At 49.6% G+C, this 16944-nt stretch overlaps 1 protein-coding gene across 7 annotated transcripts in view; it reads right to left on the bottom strand.

Moving 5' to 3' along the window:
- Positions 1 to 1740: 1740 nt before the first annotated feature.
- NRF1 (nuclear respiratory factor 1) overlaps positions 1741 to 16944 on the bottom strand; it is a 73470-nt gene continuing 58266 nt past the window's right edge. For 4 of the 7 annotated variants that reach the window (XM_072856702.1, XM_072856736.1, XM_072856755.1 and 1 more), the window contains 2 exons: positions 16212 to 16268; positions 3425 to 3765 (listed from right to left, as the gene is read on the bottom strand). In XM_072856702.1, the coding sequence (XP_072712803.1) occupies positions 3602 to 3765; positions 16212 to 16268 (221 nt within the window). In that variant the 3' untranslated portion in view covers positions 3425 to 3601. Of the gene's footprint in view, positions 2918 to 3424; positions 3766 to 16211; positions 16269 to 16944 lie in introns of those variants that run through there. The other 3 variants (XM_072856729.1, XM_072856746.1, XM_072856711.1) reach the window with 2 other exon arrangements.

Raw genomic sequence — 16944 nt, 5'->3', positions numbered from 1 at the left:
ACCCATCTGCCTATCCATCTACCCATACAGCTGTCCACCCATCTGTCCAGGCAGTCAGCTATTGCTCCATCTACCAGTCCATCCGTCTGTCCATCCATCTGGCTGTCCATCCATCCATCCATCCATCCATCCACCAGTCTGTCCATCTATCTGTCCATCCATCCGTCCCTCCAACCAGCCATTTGATCCATCTACCAGTCAGTCTGTCCTTCCATCCATCCATCCATCCATCCCTCTGTCCATCCGTCCAACCAGGCTCTGTCCATTGCTCCCTCCCTCCCCACAATGCTGGGCTTAACCCCCCCAACCAGCTCAGCAATGGGGTGCCCTGCCCTGGGGGGGGGGGAGCAGGGGCGGAGCATCCTTCCCAAGCCCCACCCCCAATAGGCCACACCCACACAAGAAGCTCCCCCCCTCCCCAAAGGCTCCACCCCCAGCATTCACCCAAAGGGGAGCTGGGGCCCCCCAGGACCCCTCCTGGGACCCGCACCCTTTTGGAGATCACCCCGACACCCCCCCCCCATCCTGGCCATTCCCAGCTGCAGCAGCCGGGCTCACCCTGAGCACCCGCCAGCGCTTTTGGGGCCAAATCCTGCAATTTGGGGCCTGCCCTGGGCAGAGCGGGGCTGGGATAGGTGGTACAGGCAGCAAACCCAGCTGGGCCATGCAGGGGAGCCCACGCTCCGGGACCCTCCAATGCCTGTGGGACACCCCCCCCCCCCCATAGTGCCCAGGCTGGGGAGGGGAGCAGGATCTGGCCCCACCAGCCTCCCCAGCGAAGCTGGCTGGTGTGCTGGGGTGAGCGACCGCAGCGGGAGGCCCCGACCTGCTTATTAAAGACCGATTAACAAAGATTAAAGCCTTGCGGCAGCGTCTGCTGGGCCAAGCTGCCTCCCCCCAGCCATGCTGCTGGATCCGGGGCCCTTTCAGGGCACCCCAGCCCAGCCAGGGGATGTCCTGGGGTCCCCAGGGGTACCCAGACCCCTGGGTCACCCTCCCTGGAGATGCAGCATCTTTCATGTCTGGGGACATTGAGCTTGGCCAGGGATCTGCTCCCAGCTCGGCCAGCGATACCCATGAGCATCCATGGGTGCTGCGGTGAAGCAGCCACATTCCTCCTTTCCTTCCTTCTCTCCCTCTCTTCGTCCTTCCCGCCTTCCTCCGCTCTTTTTTTTCTTGCCCCAGGCTACAAGGAGCCTGCAGGATTCACCGTGCCGGAGCCAGGGCTGCAACCGTCCCGCGCCAGTGTTCAAATAAAGCTGCTGAAACCCATCGCTGCGCTTCCCTGCTCCTCCTTGGGTTTGCGCCCCAAATAACGGCACCCCGCTTTGCCGGGACCCCGTGGGTGACGGCAGCTGGGCTCGGCCGTGGCTGCTGCAGCTGAAAAATGGAGGAATTAAACCCAAAGGCCAGCTCAGCCCCTGGCTGGGAGCGTGGGGGGGATGCTCAGGCACCCCCGTGGTTTCTACCCGGCCCCAGGTTGCTGCTGGAAGAGTAAAAAGGAATGAGATAAATTGCACAAAATAAATAAGAATTAAGCCCCGAAATCATCCCGGCCGTGACCAGCTCTTCCTCTCCAGCCCCAACGTCACAGTAGGGTGGAGCAGAGCCGGCGTGGGGAGGGCAGGGGGTGCGGGACCAAGCCCCGAAACACCCACCGGGTAGGGGGGGATGGCAGGATACACCAAAACCCCCCAAAATACCCCAAAACAGGAGAGCTGGACGCAGGGGTAGACACATTTGTAACAATTTATTGAATGAGGCAATAATAGACACTGGGAAAACAAGGGGGGGTCCATGCTCTGCTACTTGCCTGGTTTTTGTCTTTTTGGGGGGGTGGGAGGGCAGAGGGGAACCTCTTGGACTAAAAGAACGTCATTTCATCGCCAAAGAAACACTGACTTGAAAGCCACCGACATCTTCACAACGACAATAAAAAAATAATAATTAAAAAAAATAATAATAATAACAAATTGGAGAACCAGGACTGTTTCTATGGAAAGATCTCCCTCCCCTCGTTAAAGTACAGAAGAAATGTATACAAAGAACATTTGATATTTTTCCATATAAAACAAGTAAATACAAGAATCTGAAAACTTCCTCGAAGGCGGAGCGAGACGTGGAGAACTTTGTTAATGGCCACTTGGAAATAATAATAATAATAAAAAAAACCAAATTAAAAATTAAATACCATGCACAACTGCACGCGCGGCGGGGCTGTGGCTGACGGAGGGTTCGGCCGGGCGCTGCCGCTGGGACGCAAGGGTTTGGCCCACGGGAAAGTCAAGTAAAATTTGCCCCCAAAACACCCCCAAAGCCTTTTTATTTTTCCCCTCCTGGAGAGGTTTTTGGGTGATGGGGATTAAAAGTCCCCAGCAGCAGCAGAGCTGTGCTGGGACACGCACATAGGGCAGGACCAGGGGGGTGGCCTGGAGGGTTGGGGGGTGCAGAGGGGTCCCCCGAAGGGAAGGGTCTGTGCTCGCATCCCCCCCGCTACCTTCAAGCGAAGTTTTTTCTTGTGGGAATCGGACGCTCCGGGGACGGGCAGGGGAGGATGCGGGGTCCTGGGGGATGGCAGCGGGAACCGGGACGAGCCCGAGGCGGCTCTTTGGCAAGGGAATTCCTGGGAAGGCGAGGGGGGATGCAGCCAGAGCCCCTGCGGAGGCGTTTCCACTCCGGTCTAGAGCCACAAAACCAGGGAATAATAATAATAATAACAATAATAATAATAATAAAGAAAAAAAATCTAAAATGGCAGGTACATTTTGAGAGCAGAGAAGTAAGAACAGGTCTCCAGTGTGCACCAAGGGGAGCCGAGCGGAGCGCGGCCGGGATTCTCCGCGGCGGTGCTTACGGTCGTCAAAGGCAGAGGTGGCCTCGCTCGCCGGCGCGGGGAGGGCGGCAGTCACGCGGGCTCCTGGAAGAGCGTTATCCCTTCAAGAAGTTGTCACCCCCCTGCAGTCACACATGCATTTTTTTTTTCCCAGGAGAGGAGCCTTTTCCAAACCCTTTTTTTTTGTTTTGGTTTTTTTGTGGTTTTTTTTTTTTTTTTGTATGGGTTTTTTTTTTTTTTTTTTTAATATAAAAGTCCACGTTAAAATCTTTGAAACCTAATTTGCCAAGTGCAGACGGCGGAGGGCCGTACCCGGGAGCTGCCGTGAAGGAAGGTGCCGGCGCAGCCCGGGAGCGACGGCAATGCTGCTGGAGCGGTTTCGGCCGAGGGCGTCCGTGCTAACCCCCGTGCCTCGATCCCCCCAGGCCTCACCCTGCTCGATCCCATGCGGGGGGGAATGGGGGCTAAGGGGTTGCTTTTTTGTTTTGTTTTCTTTTAAATCTCCTTGGAATGAAAGTCCCGTCACAATTTGGCTTCTCACTCCTACGAGAGCAGAGTGGCGCTATAAAAATGCACTTAACACATATCCTCTGCTAGTATTTTTTTTTCTTTTTTTTTTTTTCCTTTTAAAAAAAAAAAAAGGTTAACAAAACCTTTGCTTCCAAAGCTGGGAGACTCAATGCCACCTGATTGCATCTCTGGAGAGGCGTAAAAAAATTATTCGCATAAGAGACGAGGAAAATCACCATGATCCTGCTCTGGGCATCATCACTGTTCCAAGGTCACCACTTCCACTGCCTGCCCGTCCATGGTGACGGCACTGTCTGCTATCCTCGTGGTAACGGGTGCCATCGCCACCTGAACGGGGCCGTTGCCTTGGGCCAGGCTGGTCACCACGGTCTGGTACATGCTGACGGGGATCTGGACGAGACCTGCGGAGACAAAAAGAAAAACAAAAAAAAAAAAAAAGAAAGAAAAAAAAAATAGGAGTGGGGTTGGGAAGGAAGGAATGGAGCAAGACCGGCACAAGGGATGCGGCTGGCATGGCCATGTGCCATGGCGTGGTCCCCAGGGGTTTGGGGGCTGTGTTTGACATGGGGGGTGCTGCTCCGGAGATGATCCTTTGGATCGTCAGAGTACTCCCACCTGGAGCACTGCATCCAGCTCTGGAGTCCTTGGGACAGGAAAGACATGGACCTGTTGGAGCGGGTCCAGAGGAGGCTACAAAAATGGTCAGAGGGCTGGAACACCTCTGCTATGAGAACAGGCTGAGAGAGCTGGGGTTGTTCAGCCTGGAGAAGAGAAGGCTCCGGGGAGACCTTACTGTGGCCTTTCAGTACTTAAAGGGGGCTTGTAAGAAAGATGGGGAGGGACTTTTTTAGTAGGACCTGTAGCGACAGGACATGGGGTAATGGTTTTAAACTAAAAGAGGGGAGATTCAGACAAGATATAAGGAAGAAATTTTTTATGATGAGGGTGGTGAAACCCTGGGGCGGGTTGCCCAGAGAGGTGGTAGATGCCCCGTCCCTGGAAACATCCAAGGTCAGGTTGGCCGGGGCTCTGAGCAACCTGATCCAGGTGAAGATGGCCCTGCTCATGGCAGGGGGTTGGACGAGATGACCTGTAAAGGTCCCTTCCAACCCAAACCATTCCATGGCTCTATGCACGGAAAGCCGGCAATCCGGGAAGACACCTGCCTCCCACCCAGCAGTGTCTGTGCTGGTGGAATTATTTGTGGCTCGGTGGCCTCGCTGTGCCGGACTCACCCGCCACAGTGCCACATGGGACGGGAGCAGGGACGGGATGGGGTAGGGTTAGGTGGCAGCATGGTGAGCTCAGCCTGCACCACGGGGCTGTCCGGCAGCAGGGAGAGAGAATAAGGTTAAAGAGAAAAGAAATAAGACATTTTTGGAGGAGGAGCCTGAAGATGATGCCGGGATGATACAGCAGGTAGCTGTACAGCCAACCCTGTCAGGCTGTGTTTTGCTGGAGGCAAGGATTGCTCCCACGCGTGTCTCCTGCAGCCGTGAGCGTGCCACCACGCAGCCCAGCAGTGGCCACCCACAGATGAGGAACACACTTCTGAAACGCATTTTTCCACTTGATTTGCCCAGAATTGGGAATCCTGGGCCTGAGGGAGGGATAAACTCGGCTTCTCCCCCCTGCAAGACTTCCATCCCCTGTGAGTCTATACTCAAACACCTTCCCACTCTCATGGCACACGAGAAGGATCCCATCGCTGTGCAGATCACGGGAGCACCACCCGTCCTGCCAGCAAGCCCCAGTACAGCCACCGGCCTCTCTCAGACACGATTCACTTCCTCCAGCTCACTCTTCATCCCAGCTGGGTCCTTCTGCCTTCACACCGAGACAGGTAAAGGGCAGCGTGAGACCAGTGAGCCTTGGCCAAGCCATACTGGTTCCAGGCACTGGCTCCAGATGCTCATACATGTATATATATAACATATAAGAGAGATAAAGGAAAGCAAACCAAGTTTCTCAGCCCTTCCCCACTTATGGATGAGTCCAGCAAAGTAGGAAACATCATCTTCCTAAGGATGGCTCGGCTACAGAAAGGGATCAGATGCCCCCAAGCTGGAGCTGGCAAAGTTTCAGGCATGTTTTTGGCCACGGAGGAAAGCACCGCTGTGCCAAATGCAGCGAGTCCCGGTTAGCTAGGTAACACCAACCAGGGTGACAACAAAACAACGAGGCCCCTGAGGATATTGTGATGTGAATGATGAAAAGAGGTGGAAAAAATAGCAAGGAGCACAGGTACTGCTTGATACAGCTGGGCATGGAGGGGGAATAGCAAATCCTGCAGGCTGGCAAGATAAACTTCATCTTTCTATTCCAACATTACCTGCCTGTACCCACCACTGCCTTTGGCTTGGCAAAGCGTGACTTAGGCAAGCGAGCCTATAAACGCTACCCTGTACGTGACATTTCTGAAACCACCTGCACCTCTTTTTTGGGAAAAAAAAAAAGCTTTTAGGGATCAACAAATCCTCCCAGACAGCAGCACAGGACGGCCAACCCCTGAAACAGCATTCAAACGGTTTAAGACAACAGGTTCCTGACGCAGGCTTTCCCGAAAAAGCAGTACAATCTCTTTTGATTCAGGTTTCTGTGGCAGAGAGCAGACCTCTGTCCTGCCAAGGGCACTCGTTTAATAACACGAGGCGGCAGAGCGCGGCTCGGTGTCCTCAGATAACTTACTGTACAGACAGGAAAGCTTACGAGTTAATTGTGCTGACCAGGGGGGTGACCCCAGTGGAGCACAGGGTGCTTTGCAGTCCTTCGCCTTGGGATCTCAAAGCGCTCTGTGGGTAGGAAAGTTTCGTGAGCCCCCAACCAAAGGACTGTCCCACGCCAGAAGGGTTATGAACCACATTCGCCTGGTTCACAGCCCAACCGAGGGATCGCTTTCCTGGTGCGATGGTTCAACACCAACCACTAGGAACGGCGTGGAGTCAGGAGAAGGTACAAAGCTCCCCAGGGTGCTTTCTAATAGACGAGAGTTTTAGGAAATGAAACACTGAAAGAGCTCATTTCTTTTAGGAAACAAAACCCTGAGAGCTCATGCTGAGCCCTCTTGAAGAAAATCTCCTATCAGACCCTTCAAGGAAACATAGCACATCCCAGTTTAAGCAGGTGCTGGCACAGACCTGGAGATCTGGCCTGGGATGCACCTAAAATCCCCGCTCCAGACCAACAACGCAACTAAGCCCTTTGGGTTACCTGGGTTGCTAACCCGAAGGAGACTGCTGGAGCTCTCAAATGACAGCCTACTACCCATGGCCAACCCAAAGACCAGAGTCCCCACTACCCTCATGGACCACAGAGCAACGTTAAAAACCTGATCCCTCTGTGCTGTTCAAATGCACATGTTGGCCAGGGTAGGGCTGCTGCCAAAGATGGGTGCTATCAAAAGATGGTGAGACGTGAAGACCCAACTGGAGTCACTGGCCATGGCCAACCCAAAGACCAGAGTCCCCACTACCCTCACGGACCATAGAGCACGCAACGTTAAAAGCCTGATCCCCCCCTTGCTGTTCAAACATGCCTTGGCCAGGATAGGACTGCTGCCAAAGACGGGTGCTATCAAAAGATGGTGAAATGTGAAAACCCAACTGGGGTCGTCTTTGGAAAGGATGAGTTTGTGTCACCCAAGGTTTGGCCACATCTTGGAGCACACGGAAGAGCAGAGAAGTCTCCGTGAGAGACGGCGACACGCAGATCCCTTTCTGCATGGGATTAAACTAAATCGCCTCAGCATCTGACGTAGCAGCCTTCCTGCCAGGGGTGGTAACAAACCAAAGGAGGAGAGGGCTGGAAAGTCTGCTGTGCATTAAAGCAGAGATGATCGCCCTTGGGAGAGAGACGATTAAACTACTGAGATACTGTAATCAGGTCTAGGATTGGCCCTGCGCTGCATCTGCTCAGACCTGCACCCTGATTAGCCCTAATCTAACTGGCATATGTTAATCTAAAGCATGGATTTCAGACCCTTTCAATTGTATTAAAAACAGGAAATCCATTAGACAAAAAAAAAAACAAAACAAACAAACTTCTCGAGTCTTTGAAAAATACGTATCTGCAAAGAAAGCGGAGCTGTGCTGGGGTGCTCTGCAAGGATTGGGGCACGCAGGGAGAGCCCCAGCCAAGCGAGGGAAGAGGGATCCCATCGGATCCCGCACGCAGCTTAGACCGGCTCCTGCCTGGGGAGGGACAACAGCAGAGGTGATGAATCATGAACAGTGTAGACCATGGCCATGGGCTCCCGGCAAGTGGGAAGACGCAGCCAAGCTGTGCGTTTACTTCCCCTTTGTGAAGCCACCCAAAAAGCTCCTCTGGAAGGAGTGGTGGGTGAGACACGAAGCCCAGGCACCTCTGTCCCCCTGCAAATCACCTGTTCCTGGCCACCAACCTCACCTACCTGCCAGTACCTCCCGTCCTCGGCAGGGACAAGGAGCCAGCTCCAAGGTCCTGCCTCTCACTTACCTGCAGCATGGCATGGAAAGATTTTTTTGGTGGAGGATCAGCTGGCTTTGCCAGGAAGGAGGCTATGGCATGGCCAGCATTGCCTGCCAGCCATGGAGGGGAACGGGTCAGGACACAAGGGTGGCCAAAGGAGAAGGAGAGCTGTGGCAGGCCTTAGGGGTTGAGATGGCCACCATGAATCAAAGAATTAGAGCCGACTGACTCCGAGACTGCCGTGGCTGTACTCTAATGCCAGGTCAGACGATATTAACGGCTGCATTTTAGCTGGAGGACTGTGACGGGCCATAGGAGATAATGAAAATCCTGCTGTTTGAGCAGAGAAGAGGTGACAGCTTGCAGAAGATGAAGGGTAAGGGTTAGGCTCTGCCTGTGACTGGAGAACCACAGGATTCAGAGGGTTTTGTCATGTGATGGCTGACAGAGACATCTTACCTGGCACGCAGGGCAGATCATCAGCAGCATAAGAACAACCGTTTTGATCCTAAGTTGCAGGTGACTGCATTAAACCACCACAAAGGGCTTTGGGGGAGAAGGCCAGGTGAGTGGGATGATTCAGTGCTCTGGGGGTTGCTGTCCAGGTTCAGCAGTGCCCTGAACATCAGGACAGTCGATGCTCAGAGGACCAGGGTCATCAGTGCCAGTTTCTGCCTTGCTTTAACACCTCTTCACCCTTGAGATCGAAGCAAGTACAGCACAAGGAAGAGATACTACCAGTCTCCAGCTGGTGGGCACATTCCCAGTCCTTCACGATCTGGAATACTGTCCTGCTCAGGGACACAAGACATGCCTTTTTTTCTCAGTACCTAAGGTTGAGTCCATTCCCCAAGGTGCATCCTTATCTCCTGTTCAGTGTCTGGTAGTTTGAAGTGGCTCAGGCCATCTGCTAAGGTGCTCAAAGTACACAGATAGCTAACTAGCCAAAGCAGATCCACTCCTCAATGACCCAACTCCACAAATTGGTTCTTTCCTGACCATAGATGAGGTGAGGTCACTGTGTCGTTTGATCACACCTGGAGACAGGTGCTGAGGACTCATTTGTAAGCATCCTATGTGACCCCACATCCAATAAAGCTTATTTAGTGGACATCTCATTCCAGGTAGGAAGCAGTCATACCAGATTTGGATGGAGGATGGGCTGGAAGGCCAGGGCAGATCCTACCACCACAAAGGTCCCATCAGCAAGGAAACCGTAACAGCCCAAGGCAACCTCGGACAAAGCTCTGTCTGAAGGTGGACTGTAAGCATCAAGCTGTGATCTGGCAGCAGATGGTACGAAGAGCCTTGCTGCCATATGTCCTGTGAATGTTTGGTATGCTCTCATTACGGCAGCCGTGTGAGTTTTCAGCTGGACAGTCAGGTTCTGCAAGCCTTGAAACGCACCCTGGAGTAGAAAGGTCTTCATTACCAAGACAGGTCTTTTCTTCATTACCAAGACAGGTCTTTTCTTCATTACCAAGACAGGTCATTACCAAGAAAGGTCTTCATACCAAGACAGGAGTTGTCTCAACAACCTGTATGGACAATGCGGACATTCAATGTAACGCTTCTGAAAGCTTATTCCTCAGATTAAATGCCCAAGGACATGCAGAATGGCTGGGAGAAACTGAACAGTGTGTAATCAAGAGGGACCTCTCAACTGCCAGTCACTCGGAGAGAGATGTCCTCTTCCCAGCTGAGATGGGCTCCTCCGGTGAATGTCTTGGCATGGCCCTCCACACCATGGAAAGGCTGAACGGCAGGACCTCACACGTAACGTTTTCTGCATGGAGCTCAAACAGGAACACAAGAGCAAAGTCCTGGGGGCTCAGGAGACAGGAGCCAGCCCCATTCTTGACCAGACAACAGCAGTCACTCACCATGTTGAGCATCAACTCAAGAAAGGAAAGAGTCTCCTCTTCTTTCAAAAAGTGCAAAATCCTCCTCTTTGGTAGCATCAGCTACAACAGAGAGCTGATCTCCTGCCAAAGCAAATTCCTGTGGGAACAGCCTCTGGAAAGGGAGGGTTGTGAACAAGTAAAAGGCAAATGAAGAAGCATCACCATTTGGCTCCTGCATCAGGGAGCCAGGAGTCTGAAGCAATGCTCAGCCCTGCTCTGCGGTACCGAGCCAGCCTAACCCCAGGAAGAGTGGGAAGGGGAGATGGTGCAAACCTTTTCAACGCACCTTTGGGGAGGCTGGTGAAGGAAGAATTTAAGAGGGGTGCTGTTAAGAGAGTTGAGTTTATGGCTGTAAAAGCTGTGAAGCCACAAGAAACACTGCTCTGAGTGCTGAGCATGGAGGAGTAAGGAGCACAGGTCTGGAGTCACCAAGTAGCACAGAAGTATTTGCTCTTGGGATTTCTTTTATGGGGCAAACCAGAAAATGCACAATGACTTCAGCGATCATGCTAGAGCCCTTGACAGAGCATAGGACATCATCTGTTTTTTAGCTAGGCAACATAATCTTATGAAAAACCAGGACCTCGGCTGAGAGCTGCATGTCCCCTTCCAAAAGGAGTCCAAAATCCACTTCAAATCATCAGAAGCCATAAGCCATGGTCAGCTGTAGCCGGTGCTGCTTTTGGGGATCCACCATCACCAGAAGCACACTCAGTACCAAGGAGAGAAAGCAAATCCGATGCAATGGATGCCAAAGCTGATACATCTTGCTCTGTTCTCTTCGACACCAAAGGGGATAAGTGCTGAAAGTTGTCTATTATTCGCTTTGACCATCTGCAAGCACTGCAGAGTCACGAGACCACTGTGAGTAGCCTCACACGTCTCCCAGACCCCTGCTAGAGCTCCGAAGGCCTCACACTGCTCACGTCAACAACGGAGAAGGCTAAAAAGAGTGAAATTTTCCACTGAACTTTCTTGGCCATTGACCTCCAACTCATTCAGAAGACTTCGCTTGCTTCAGTCTTCTCAGCTAGCACTGAGGGGAAAGTAGTGGAAACTCTGCTTCGCATGACCCTGCTGTAGCATTTTGCGGTAGATATTCCTGCAACTTCTTTTTCCCCCTTCTCCAGAGGCATGGGGCTGAGCAATCCAACCGAAATTCTTGTGCTCAGGAAGGCACTACAGGGCCCTAGCACACAGGTCAGCAGATACCATCTCAGTGCTACGTTTCGTTCAGAGCCAAAGCTGACTTTTGAAGACACGATGGAAGAATTCTCGTAGACAAATCAAAATGACCACTGTGCAGATTTTAATGCACAAAAACCAGAAGCAGGGAACTACATTGCTAGAGGACCTCTGAACAATGAAACGTTTGCCCTCGGTGGGCAGCACAATGAAAGGGCACGGGGCATGCTTTGATCTATATACATAGCATAACCTGTAAATACATCAAGACTGATGCAGAGAAGAAGGAAATAACCTGATCATCTTTTCCACAGTGGGACAGAATAAGATACGAGCTTGAAGCGCAGCATGGAAAGTTGCACTAGATATTAGAAGGTGGAAAAAGAACCCCAAACCAGACAACCACTAAACATAAGGTTAGTGAAGCTCTGGAGCAAAGTCTCCGTCACTGGAGGTCTTTTAGAGCCAGCTAAGACTGATGCTGGCTCAGGCAAAGGGCTGGTGTAAGCGATCTCTTGAATTCCTTTCAGCCTGGTATGGGAAGAAGATTTTGCAGGCTCCATTTTATGTGAAGAAGCTTTGGTTCACGGATGGTAGAGTCACCAATAAGCAAATCCGAGACAGCACTAGGACATACTGGACAAATCAGTTGGCACTAGAGGTATTTCTTGACAGTAAACTTGGTTTGTAGGCAACCACGGGATATACCTCATTCTCCCAGCCTTGTATAATTTCTTTTAGCAACGTGTCAAAACAGGAAGGACTCTAATGCTTCACTGCTACTGGTTTTAAAAAGGACAGTCGTACAAACAGGATATTGAACAGCTCTGTCCAGCTGTTCGCAGTCACATATGTATTCTGGCAACATGGCAGGTTGCCTATTCATGGCAACATTGCCTAGAATAAAGGTAGCACAACCACCAGTACTTAAGTAACTGCAGAACAACTGTGCCCTTCAACTGAATCCTGGAGCAACGACCATTCCTGTCCTCACCAAGACAGATAACTGCAGTGCTGGAGACTACCTGGTGTGTTACTGCTCACACAAAAGAGCACTGTTCAGCATGCACATTAAAAGCTCCCACAACAGAGTTTTATTAAATCCACATTGCTTTGCATGGGAACCTGGCTTGCCAAGATTTCCAGAAATTATAATCTTGACCACCTCCCTTTTGGGGAACCGACTCAAGAGGCCTTCAAGAAGGGGCAATGGGCATGAGCATGTATTTTCAGAAAACCAAAACGGATCTCTCTAACAAGTGCAAACCGCACCAGTTAAAATGAGTGTTCTCAAAGTCACGTTACCCTGAAAAATCCTCTGACTGTAGAGAAGAAACGGCCACAAACTAAACGTGTCCCTTAAGATATGAGGTGTTGACACGACACCATGGATGGGATTTCACCCCAAGTCAACTGCAGAAATCAAGCATTTCAGGAATCCTACCACACTCAATGGTGACAAAGGAAGCAGAAGACATCTCTTAACACAGGCACCTACTTTAAGATAAGACAAACTGTCTTCTGAAAGCCTGCCCCTCCATCTCTCTCTTCCCCCCAGCTACTGCTAGAGCAACAATGACTAACTCAAATTAGATGTCTCTTAGGACAAGATGATAATTGGAAGGATTTTCACCATCAGAAACGGCTTACTGACAAATCACAAAAAGCCCATGCAGTGATTTAAGCTCTGAGAACTTTCTAGGCACACAACAGTCACAGCTCTTCCCTATACATCCTCTGTGCCATTCGTTTCAAAACACAAAAATTGTTCCACCAAATTATAATTTGAGAAAAGCTGCAGTCCTTATTCTGCTTGCTGACCGCACGCATAGCTCAAGATCATCCATCATTTGTCTTTTCAAGAGCCACTCCGGTCAAAACCACAACAAAGAGAAATGTAACAAGGCACCTGAAGTTTTGATACCAAAGTTGAGTCATGGCAGCTCACAGACGGAGCACTAAACTGAGTGTTGCAATCTAGTAGCCTCATAGCCTTGACTTCTCCTTAGAGCAGAAGATAAGCACAGGAGACAAAACAAGACACAACATTTCCATCGACAACTGCATGGGAGGTAGGAAGGACAGCCCTGGAGCCACTATTTCCTTCCCTGCATGCACTCCATCTTCATGATCACATCTCAGTCTCTCAGACTGTCCCTGGGCATCACCTACCTGCTTAATATTGTCAGTGACTTGTTCTTTCCTTAGCCTTGGCTCCTGTTGTTCTGTTTCAATGAGCTTTCCTTCTCTGCTCGTTCAGAGCAAAGGGAGCTGCTGTCTCAGTGACCCATAAAGCCTGGTTGATATGGGACCTCCAGCCCTACACCATCAGAAAGGCATGGGCCAGGATGCAACACCATGCTTACATGGCTCATTCTTCCTCCCACTCATTTAGCTTCAGCAAAGACTGCTAGATTCTTGGTATTCTTGGTAAAACATCAAGGTGTTGTTTTAAAACCCAAGTTTAGATGTTTGTTTTTTATTTATCCCCAAGTCTCGGTCGGAGACCAACCTTCCTTCTCTAGCTGCGAGAGGACAGCTCATTGCACTAGCACCTTTGATACATTTCTATTTTCTTCTTCTCTACAAGGATGGAAGGGTCATAGCTTAGCCAAGATCTGAAACCTTTGGCTTAATCTCCCTTATTTCTTGGTCTTTTACCTTTGCCTCTATGGCAGAGGAAGGCAATCCATCCTCACAAACACATCCTCAGTTACTTGTGGCTCCTTTCAGCAGACCACAGCAGGGCAGGCATGTCTGCACCTCCCACTTTGCTCTATATACAATCCAAGAGAATATACAAGCCCAGTCTTCATCCCAGAGAGATGACCTAGAAGACACCACTCTCCCTTGTCAAATGACTAACAAGATCCCTGAAGATGATTCCAAAGATTTTGAGGGTTTTGAGTTTTGGGGGTTTGTTTTGGGTTGGGTTTTTTGGAGTTCTTTTTAAGTTGCAGTACTTTGAGACAAAAATACAAGCTGGGATTCCTGATATTCAGGAGTCTCTGCTGCTGGAGGGGACAGCCCAACCTAGCAAGGGACATACAGACAGGGACTCAGCTACTCTCATGGAATTATCTCCTCTGAAGCCCCAGCATTTCCACGGAAAGAGGAAGACTCCAGTGAGCCAACCTGATACCCAGATTCCTCCCTGGCACAGCAAGAACCCATAGTCTTCAAGTAGTGGTGACAAACATCTCCTTCACCGATGACACTTCACAACTGCCATGCACCTCTGTCTTTGCAGCCCTTTCCTGACATACCAGAAGTCTTCCATCTGCAATCATCTGCAGCGAGGACAGTAACATAAGGAAAAACTCGCAATTATTTTTAACATTGGAAATTATTAATCTGAAATCCCGGGTCTTCCATCTCATCCTCATTTTGATGTGGCTGAAAACTCCCGTGGAAAGGGTGCTGGGGAAAGAAGGCAAAGCAGCAGTCTGGTATCCGGATGGTGGCTTAGCTTCATGCCTTCAGCCCTTGTGCCTTACATAAGGTTATCTGTCCTTCCCTCTCCCTTTCATGGAGTGTGGAGGGTGAATTTACATCTTGATAACAGGACCCGGACATCGGCTGAGGCAGAATAAAGCTGTGTCCGTTCAAGCTCCGTTCTTACCTAGACCTCACGCACTAGTGCTGGGTCCCCAGGGTAAGTCACTCTAAAACAAAGCCAATTTGGGCTGTAAGAGAGGCGACAAACACGCGAGGAGTGTATGTGTCTACCTGTGAAAAGAAAGCTTTTTTACCGGACTCCACAGATGAAAGCTTAGCGAATAACCCTTCTAAGCTTCCTTGATCAGCTGGCTTTGCTGTGGAGTGAAGGGCACACCTGATAAGATTAGCAGTCTATCATGGTCAATCATGTATATAGGAAACATAGTTAAAAATAGAGAAAGTACAGCAACGCCTAATGTCTGCTCACGTTGGGATTCGCTTTCCTTACGATCTGTTTTCTGTTAATAAAAAAGACAGAGCAGACAGGTGTTATCAGTGCCAAGCTTCTCAGAAAGCAGAGACAGGAAACGCCTAAGAATAAGTAAAAGTCTCCTCCTCTTATGAGAAATCGGGTATTAAACCGATGATTGGACAGGCAGGCAATATAGCATCTTAAAGTTGCTGGACAATCACCTAATAGGGATCCTTATTATATTTTGCCATAAATACTTTACTGACTTGCCTGCTATGCTATTAACATCCACAGGTGAGGAAGAATTGCATAACATCCAGAGGAAGAATTGCATATCGAGGCTGATTCTTATCCTACCTTTAAAAACAGCCTTTATGGTCCTGTATTTTCTATATGGTTTTACTAAAGGCTAACTATGAGAATGAAGGCATGGTACCATCTGAAATTTATAAAATGTTATATTACTTGAATGACAAAATTCCATTTTAGAAAGTCATTTGAATCGAATTATATATCTCTTTAAGCACTGAAATATCGCATATTCTAACAAAGTAGGTAATTGTTTGGCAGAGTTTCTGCAGGAACAATATTCTGGGCATCCTTGCAAATCATCAATAGCATGCAAGGGGAATACAGTTGCATATCAAAAGACAGGTGTGTCCACAGTCCAAAAGCTGGTGGACTTCAGCCGACAGAAGTGTCCGCGGTCACACACACACGCGCGCTCTTGTATCTACCCTCCTGTGCTGTGTGACACACAGGACAGCCTCCTTCTTTACTCAGGTTTCTGCTACAACATTCAGCCTATAATTTCTTAAAGCTGATGGGTGCTGAAAGTGTATTTGTGGGGTTTTCTCTCCTTTGCATTGCTGCTTTAACTCTGCATCGTGTCCGTGACCTTTAAAAAGCCAAATTTTACAAATCCAAAAATCACAACATCCCCACAACCCCATCCATCACCACAGTACCGCTGCTTGAGTGTTATTAAAATACAGGCTCTGAGCCCAGCTCTGTCCTGCTCCTCACTAATTCTTTACTTAAGTAACAATTACGAGAGAGCTCGGCTTGCATAAGGCTAACAGGATTGGGCCGTAAGATATTAGCACACCCCAGAGGCATGCGCATCTCTACCCCGCAGCCCTAACAGTGCCCAGGCACAGAGCAGCAGCTGAGACAGCCATTACAGGATGCCTGGATGTAAATATATATCCAACGTCTGATATCTTCCCCTTGAAAGTGTGAAAGGAGGCAGAGGAAAAAAAAAAAAAAAAAAAAAAAGACAGATAGATATAGCCCCTTTAGCCCCAAGAAACACCACATAGTCAGGAACCTAAAGGAACAAGTGGCAATACCAGCTAAATCCCGTTATTCCAAACTACCACCACAAAAATCCACTCACCTGATGAACTCTCTGCTAGGCTCCACTTGCAACCTGAATAGTCTGCTGCTAGGAAGCCTGACAATAAAATGCAAGTGTAAAAGGCTGAACAAAAGCCAAATACTACAGTTGGGGGAGGGGAGGGGGCAACAAGTGGGATAATTAATGTATTCATAGGAAATACATCCTTTTGCTTACTAGGTGAATTAAAAAATTCAATGTCCACATATGAGTAACACCCCAATATTAGGCACAGTAACTTAAATATTCCTACCTCTACACAGAACATTACGTGCATAAGTGGGAGGCAGAGTAAGTGGGAGGCAAGTAGAAGATACTTCCAGATATTTTTACTGTATTTTGCAAAGATTTAGATGAATGGCTTAACTGGACCAGAGAGGCCTGATGAGAAACGGCTGCACAGAAATGAGAGTAGTAAAATCCATCTTGGAGAAGCTAAGGCCACCTCCAGTAAAGCTCTCCGCTATTCCCCGAGTAATGAGGGATGAGAAATGAATGAGAAGCAGAAATGGCTGCCAAAGTGGCATTTCTATGTATCCCAAGAGCACGAGGCTAGAAAGTTCATGAAATCCAGGGACTTGGCCTCATTGGTCTCTGAAAGGAGCTCAATGTATTTTTCAGGCTACGAGAGACTCAGATCTCAATGCGTTTCACAAGTTCATACGCTGCGCGATAGATCACATGTGAACACGAACATTAGCATATACTACAGAGCATTTAGCACATGGAGCTA

The sequence above is a fragment of the Ciconia boyciana genome, chromosome 1, assembly GCF_034638445.1.
Source record: "Ciconia boyciana chromosome 1, ASM3463844v1, whole genome shotgun sequence".
Lineage (NCBI taxonomy): Eukaryota > Metazoa > Chordata > Aves > Ciconiiformes > Ciconiidae > Ciconia > Ciconia boyciana.
Note: the sequence above shows the minus strand (reverse complement) of the source record. Positions and strands in the feature narration are given on the sequence as shown.